Raw genomic sequence first — 8185 nt, 5'->3', positions numbered from 1 at the left:
CCTCTGAAAATTGTCGACATTTAATATTCCAGTAATTACAGAAACAGTTTATGCAATACTTTTGGAAAAGCTGAAAATCTGCAGCTGACTGTTTGATTTAAAATCCACTGCAGTGGTTTGCAGAGGCATAACTACAAAAAGTGTCTTTATCCAAAAAAATTAGACATAAAATTTTAATAAATTAGTTATCGCAATACAAGACTTGTGCTGTCTTGCACTGTTTAGTTATTATTTAGATAGAGGTGCTTTCATTGACATTTATAGACAGTGTTGCTTACTTTCAGGGGTCACTTCTGTAGACTTGGTAAAGTTAGGTGTGGTGCGTTTAAAGACCTTGGTTCTCTCTCCACCAACAACCACCTGAGCCCCGAGCAAGGGCACCAACACCGCCAGACTCTGCAGCGTCATGGCAACCAGAGAATCATTGGTGTCTCTCATTCCTAACAAAACCTAAAGAGAGTAATAGACAAGATAATATACTTAAGAGATAGTTTCATTTGAATTTTGTTCTCAAGCTTTAGACATTAGATAAAATTGGTGTGATAAAAGTGGTGGCCCTGTGATTGGAAGGTCGGGGGTTCGATTCCCCTGAACAGCTACCCTGAGGTACCCCTGAGCAAGGTACCGTCCCTACACACTGCTCCCCGGGCGCCCAATGGCTGTCCACTGCACTGAGTGAATGGGTTAAATGCAGAGAGGAATTTCCCCACGGGGATCATTAAAGTATACATTATTATTATTATTATCATTATTAAATTGGTTACAATTTCTGGGGTTGCCTGTTTCACCCTGCTATTAAGCTATTACCCAATCTCCCCGTCTGGTGCTTCTTAAGTAAGACTAAAGAAAAAAAATTTGTTTATTGGTTTAAACATTTTCCAAAATACTGAACATTTCAGCTTCAACCGTCTTGGTTTTTTTGACAACAAGAACAACAACAAAAAAGTTTGCTTCTAAAGTAACACCCCACCTGAGGTAGGATCTGGTTTTTGAGTTCATCGTGGGAGAAAAACTCAGCGTAAAGGTGGATGTGGGTCAGCAGCACGATTCGGACATGTTCCTCATTGACCTTGTAGAGTTGAAGAAGCTGAGGAATCACATGCTTACGGTAAAGGGACATAGACAGCAGGCAATCTTCACTGCTACCACCACCACTGTTATCTGTCCACAAAGGTGAAATAAAAAAAGTTTCATAAAACATTTGTGCCTGTCAGGCAAATACTAAGTTCTGGCTTTCTCTCAGAAAATGGGATTAGAAGATCTGGTTATCAGAAGCCAATTTTTGTTCAAATGCAATCTCACCTTTCTTTGGCCTTAAAAGATGAGGCAGGAAGCTTTTTACAGCCATGGGTTCTGCAAAAACGAGAGAGTTAAGGAGTTTGGGAGCAAGGCGTGTAGCTATCAACTCTTCAGGGAGGTTCTGGACTCGGTCTAGAAGAAACCTAAAAAACATAAAACCAAAACACTACGTGAGGAGAATATATACACCATAATACAAGTTAAAGAAAATTCTATCTGTGAAAAAAGTCCACATATAACATGTAACAAGATCACTACATTATTTCTTACTTAAAGAATTCATTCTTCTCTTCTTCTGTCTTTAGGGTGAGACTGTTCAGAAAATTCATCACTTCCAGAAAGTCATTCCTGTTCACAGAAAAATAATGTTTGCTTAAAAAAATCATTCTGAGTATTTAATGATAACTACAAATCAAACCTGAAAAAGTCATTGGTGAGCAAGGAACTGAGTGGCGGCCGCGACATGGGGTCAGAGTTCAGCAGGCCTGCCTGCAGTGTTTTTGTCAGGCTGGCAGCAAGCTCCTGTGACACTGAAAACAACAGTGCAAGCATATGATAATGTACATGCAGGTTAAACCTGAAAAAATGAAATGTGATATTCAAGGTCACCTCTCCTTACCATAGCCATTAAGGAGGGGAATAAGAGACTCCACCATCATCCCAAAAGAGTAACAGTCCCGAGAGTGAGCATGTTTATCAGGAAGGATTTTAAAACCCTCCACCTGTCAAGAAAACATTTCTTGAAAACCTGTCAACACAGTGGGAAGTGCTTCTTGTCAATCATTAACTTTAACCTGCTTACCTGCTCTTCTGGAGGAATATAGCTGGCCTCTCTTGCATTCTGGATGCTTGTGAGGAACTAAGGAGTTTAGGAATAGCCAAAATTTAACATAAACCTGATATTTTACAGAGTGAGTCTTCAAACAGTCTAAAAAAAAAGTGCATTAAAACTGCTGAACTGTATATACATTGCAAGAAATATAGCTCAATGTTTGGATAAATCTTTGAGTTGAGTGAACACACACGGACTGAATTGTGGTATTACAGTCATACAAAATGTTTTCTCAAATATCAGTTAGCATGTTATGACAGTACGATTAGAAAACAGCTTAACCAGTACTACCGTAGTTTTCGGGTCATAAGTCGCTACTTTTTCCCCCACACTGTGAACACTGTGGCTTATACTGACGTGCGGCTAATGCATATTGTTTTTCATTCAGCCAAAAACATTTTGCCTGGTAACAGTAGACCAATAAAATTGATAAGTAATATATATATACTGTATATATTTTTACCGGTTGTTAAGAGACGTAATGTTGTTTGTGCACTGTTCCGTAAAAAAAGCCCATAAGCAACGTAATTTGTGTGTTACCGATACGTACGTAAAATACTTAAAGGTAGCCACGTTACAGGCGCTGTTCAAGGAAAGAAAGCATTTGCAGTATGTATTTTGTTTGTTACCATGTTTATGTTTCCTTACGGATTAATCCTCACGTGTAATATTTCTGTGTAAATATCTCATATTAGAAGTGAAACGCATACGGCTTAAAATCCAGTGCGGCCTGTAGAAGTACAAAATTTATGTTCTTTCTAAAATTAGAGCATGCGGCTTTTAATCAGGTGCGCTCTGTAGTCCGGGATTTACGGTATGTGCTTTGGCTACATGATATCAAAGTGGAAATGGTTAGCTATAATGCACAGAATCGCATCAAGCAAAAATTAAAAACAGCTCATCAGCACAAACACCTCAAACCAACTTTTAAGCACAGTGGTGGAGGGATGATGATTTTGGCTTGCTCTGCAACCACATGACCTTGGCACTTTGCTGTCATTGTGTCAACCATGAGCTTTTCTGTGTACCAAAGACCAATTCTATCCAACAGCTAAAACTTCAAGTAGTTGTCAAACAAACAAACAAACAAACAAAAACAAAGTCTAGACCTTAAATCAATTGAAATTTGACATCATCTCCTAAGCCAATGCCTGCAAACCTCAATGAACTGAAACAATGTTGTAAAAAGAGTTGTACAAAGAGTGGGTCAATATTCTTTCACTATGATGTAAAAGACTGAGAAAGCTACTGAATCATGATATTTACTTAGTTTTTCCACAGGACAGTAAAGAATTCTTCTCAAACTTTCTTTTTCACATGACTGCCCACATGGCTTTAATGCACTTCTTACCTCAGGAGTTGCTTCAGAGAACTTGCAGACAGTCTCCATCCCTCCCAGTTTCCAATGACCATCATCACTGACAAATACAGATGAAATACAGACGTTGTTGTGGCTCGACTTACCCTGGTGGAAGAGCAAGACAAGTTTGGAACTTGCATGAATATGCATGCATGTTTAATGCAAACAGAACGACATCCAAGGGTCAATCACCTTCTCCATCTACCTTGTTTTTCCACATGCTTTGATATAATCATGCAGAGACTGTAGAAACACTCACCCTCTCATGCAGAAAAACAAGTGCCTGCAGGAGGTCATAGATGCCTGCACAAATTTCCTCTGGGGAGAGACTGTCTAGCAGTAGCTGCAGGGGCTGCACAGGCTCTGTCACCAGGTGGATGCCACCATTCTGCACTGAGCAGGACAGGAAGCGCAGTAGACGTGGGTGTCGCAGTGTCTTCAGGTGCTGGGTGAAATGTGTGGATGATTAAGCAGGTGTAAGAAATGCAAATAATTAGTATTTTAAAATTACCCGTCAGTTAAGACACAAAACTCATACTTTCACTTATTTAATTCTAGTCACAACAGAGAATACTGAAGTTGGAGGGGGCTCTTCCACTAAGCAAAACCATGTTAATTTTTTTTCTTAATTAAAATGTTACATCCACATTACACACTTGTGTGTACAGCTCAACTTCACACACAATCACACGTGATGCATTAATTCGCTTTTTTAAAGAACTTTTTTTCTACAGAGTTTTAGAAAAGACAGAAAACCGACTAGAGAAGTTTGGTAAAAATGTCTCAACGCTGCAGCGGTACTTTGTGTCCAACATGATCATGGCAGCGTGCTGGCTGCACACTTCCACGCATAATGCACATGAGCGACGGCAAAGGCGAGCAGCGACATCTGGAAATTACACACCTTGGCAGCTTTGTTGACTTTGTCTTCATTGCCACGTTTGTGAACAAACACAGAAGCGGGCTTTCCATCCTGGAGCACCGCCGAGTACATGGTGGGTCCGGTGGGCAGAGTCAGGAGCGGCTCCTCCAGGGTGCAGCTCCGCACCGCGCTGCTCTCCGCACCCATGACCGCGGTCGTTCTTTATGAGCAGCCACTCAGGTTATAAACTAAGCAAGCCAGGCGTGATACGTGGCAGTGCGAGTGCCTGTCAGTAAAAAAACAGAAACGAGTACTTGTTATAGAGTTAAGTTGACATACCGGTACCTGTTTCAGTAAACTGGATGCACCACTTAGTGACAAGTTAGCTAGCGTCAGTTGCCTAGCAGGCTAACCTTAGCACTACGTTAGCAAGCTTGTCATTGCTGCCCTTGTCAGTAGCTTTTCCGCCTCCAAACAACCATGCCAGTCGAAGTGTACCACAGATTCAACGAGTTTTGCGAACTGCTTTAAAAGTAAAAAAATAAATAAATCCCGTTTCCTTCTTGTCAAATCACCGATGCTAACGTGGAGCAAGAGCTGCGCTGTAAACAAGGACCTTTCCGGTAAAAGACGAAACCACAGAGGAGGGGTTGGTACTTACTTGTAATTACTCACTTGGTTGAATAACTTAATGTTTTTCAACTTTATTTTCAACAGATACAGGTTTCAAATCCCTTCATCATAAAATAATTCGTTAATAGGTTTATTTGTTGTTGATACATTGATACGAAAGAACGAACACCCCTCCCCGTAAGCTAATGGTTGCGACTAAAGTGGTGCGAGATAACGCAAGTAATCAGCGGAGAGTTGAGCGCCATATGGTGAGTGAAGTGAAAATAGAAACTGTCACTATCTGTCTTAATGAAACTCTGAAAAGCACACTGTTTCATTCTCAGCAAAAGCGGGTGTGCTGTCCATAATGTTAGGGTAACACATAGGTATAAAAGTTAAAATCACCTTAAGTCTTAAGTGTATATTTATTTTCTTATTCCTTAGTTATATATATATTTGTTAGGTTTTTTGCACTGATGTAACCGGAGCTTCGTCACTGTATATAGCGTAGATGACAATAAAGTTTACTTTGACTAAAAAGCTGTCAAAGCATAGTTTCATAGTTCATCCCGGTTTCATTCCGGCAGCTGTGGCTACAACTGTAGCTGCCTCCACCAGTGTGTGAATGTAAGAGTGAATGAATAGTGGAATTGTAAAAGCGCTTTGAGGGTTTCGAAAAGCGTTATATAAATGCAATCCATTATTATTATTATTATTATTACTATTATTGTTATTATTATTATTATGATATGCATGATATACGAGACTCCCAAACACAGCAAGGTTAAATAAAATAAACCATATAAACACTACCAGTTCATGTAAAGCCATCATGGGATGGTAAATATAAAAATTTGCATCCCAAACTTTATTTCTATGTTAGTGGGGTTCTTAAAAATATATAGATTTCTGATATGCTTTACATTGCTTGTTAATTAAAACTGCTTCCATCTTTACCACCACCACCACTACTGGATTTTTGGAATTAATACTAAAGGCTGCAGGGTTGTGTTGTGGTTACCAATGTCACCTTACAGCAAGAAAGTGTTGGTTTCCCCAGTCAAGTCTGTCCCGTATTCAGCAAGTGAAAATAAAATAAACAATAAAAGGTGAATCAAATGGACCATTACGGCAAGGCTGGGACGGTCAGTTTGGTAAAGTAAATCCGTTGGGCATCTTTCTTTGCCTTTAGACAATAATTCTGATGCAAAAGAGCCAAACGGGACAGGCAAAAAAAGAAAAAAAAAGAAAGTGTTGGTATCAAATGTTCTCCCTGGGTCCTCTGGCTTCCCTAAGCAATCCGAAAACATGTATGCATATGAGAGAGTGAACTGTTGTCTGTCCCTCTGACAGACTGGTGACCGGTCCAGGCTGTATCCTGTCTCTCATCCTATGTCAGCTGGCATATGATCTAGCCTCACCATGACAGCAAATTGCACAAGTCAAAGTGGAGGTGTGAAGTAACAAAGTACAAATATTTTGTTACTGTAAGTATGTAGCCTTTGCAGATAAAAGTACTTTACATAAGTATTATTTTTTTTCTAACAACTTCTTACTTTTACTACCTATGTTTTCAACCAAATGTCTGTACTTTCTACTCCTCACACTTTCAAAACAGACTCGGTACTTTTGGTTTAAGACATTTGAGGGGAGTTCTTTTTTTTTTTCATGTCAGTGCGCATCTTCAAACATCAAACTTTCAAAATTTGAGCCTCAACAGCAACACATGAAAGGCAATCTTACTGGTGTATTATTCCCAACGATATGTCACATAAAAAGAGACGAAAGAGACCATAATCAGGGGTTAAAATGCCAAAAGGTGATTGCCTGCCAAAAACTGATTTCCGGTATTTGCTAAAAAAGTGATTGCCTGTATTTAAATTGCCATAAATAACTTGTTGGCTTATAATATCTAAAACATATGTCAAATGTATCCCTCATGAACGATATCAAGTCATCTTGAGCCACAAACAACATTCCTATCTCAACGCAGAAGCCACAATAAATTTTTGGCAAAGTCACTTTTATATATCCTTTATTTATCCAGTTAAAAAGTCTAATTCACATTAACAAATGTCTTTTTAGGAGTAATCTGGCCAAGAAGACAGCAGGAATTGCAACAAATATAACAATAATTCTATAAAGATACTTCCAAAATGGACTGGATTGGTTACAATGTAGATACAGTAACCCAGAGTCTTAAAGATACTTGAAAAACATGTATTTTTTTAATTCTATAAATAACCCCTTTGTAAATCCTTTGTAAATCCTGTTCACTAAAGTCTATTGACCAATATTTACTTATAAAGACATGACACATAAAAAAATACCACATCGAAACATTGGAAATCAATTTTTGGCAGATAACCACTTTTCGGCACAACACAGGAATGGGTGCACATGTCCGTAAGTTGCAGTTGCTGTACTTCAGCATCTAGTTAGCACTACAGAAGAGGACCAAGAGAAGCATAAAAGGAGTGATATTTTTTTAAGTAGCAGGTAATTTCAAATGCAACGTTTTTGTCACCTCAAGAAATGTCAGTAAACACACAAACTGTTTGTGTGTGCAGTTTGTCACACTGTGTGTCTGCTAGCTAAAGAAAGGTAGAGCTGCTGTGAAGATGTTAATTTTACTCAGAGATGGAGAGCGATAAAGACAGGGCAGGAGAGGAAGAAGAGAGGTTATATTTAACCTCTGCTCGGTGGTGTTTGATAAACTGGAAATTTGAATATCAGGTTTGTACATATTATGTTATTTTTTTCATGTTGTAAAATGTGCTGGAAAAAAAAACCTGACACAGACTCACCGTGTTATTTAAAGGTTGCATGAAAATATGGAGTTTAGTGCAGGATAAGCTGGTTCGCTTGCAGTAATGTGATGGATTTAAAATAAAGCGTTGTGTTAGATTGGTGCAAAGTGGCTGTGGTCTTCAGAGTTAGGTTACATTAAGAATTGCAAAGATGAATTTGAAGGTAAGCTGATTATACTTGGATTCATTCACTGAATTCCACCTTCATACTGTTTAGTATAACGACAGCATAAACTGTGTCATTGTAGAGGATGGAACAGGACAACTCATGAAACACCTGCTCACATCTTGTTAAATTCAGTTGTGTTAATCCACAAAGTGCAGTAAACCTCAGAGCAGCAGCAGCCCAGATCATCTGATCACAGCCTGTACACAAAAGAAGATCTACAAGAGCTCAGAATAGAAATTGC

At 38.9% G+C, this 8185-nt stretch overlaps 1 protein-coding gene across 1 annotated transcript in view; it reads right to left on the bottom strand.

The window, feature by feature from the left end:
* The window catches only part of scyl3 (SCY1-like, kinase-like 3), a 10473-nt gene extending 5477 nt beyond the window's left edge, over positions 1-4996 (bottom strand). Inside the window, exons 1-11 of the mRNA XM_005734113.2 lie at positions 4767-4996; positions 4396-4639; positions 3751-3936; positions 3483-3596; positions 2102-2158; positions 1919-2021; positions 1718-1829; positions 1570-1647; positions 1303-1442; positions 971-1161; positions 279-450 (exon numbers count right to left, since the gene is read on the bottom strand). Coding sequence (XP_005734170.1) covers positions 279-450; positions 971-1161; positions 1303-1442; positions 1570-1647; positions 1718-1829; positions 1919-2021; positions 2102-2158; positions 3483-3596; positions 3751-3936; positions 4396-4560 — 1318 coding nt within the window. The 5' untranslated portion in view covers positions 4561-4639; positions 4767-4996. The remainder of the gene's footprint in view (positions 1-278; positions 451-970; positions 1162-1302; positions 1443-1569; positions 1648-1717; positions 1830-1918; positions 2022-2101; positions 2159-3482; positions 3597-3750; positions 3937-4395; positions 4640-4766) is intronic.
* Positions 4997-8185: the final 3189 nt, after the last annotated feature.

The sequence above is a fragment of the Pundamilia nyererei genome, unplaced genomic scaffold, assembly GCF_000239375.1.
Source record: "Pundamilia nyererei isolate P.nyererei 1_Seehausen unplaced genomic scaffold, PunNye1.0 scaffold00056, whole genome shotgun sequence".
NCBI classification, from domain to species: Eukaryota; Metazoa; Chordata; class Actinopteri; order Cichliformes; family Cichlidae; genus Pundamilia; species Pundamilia nyererei.
Note: the sequence above shows the minus strand (reverse complement) of the source record. Positions and strands in the feature narration are given on the sequence as shown.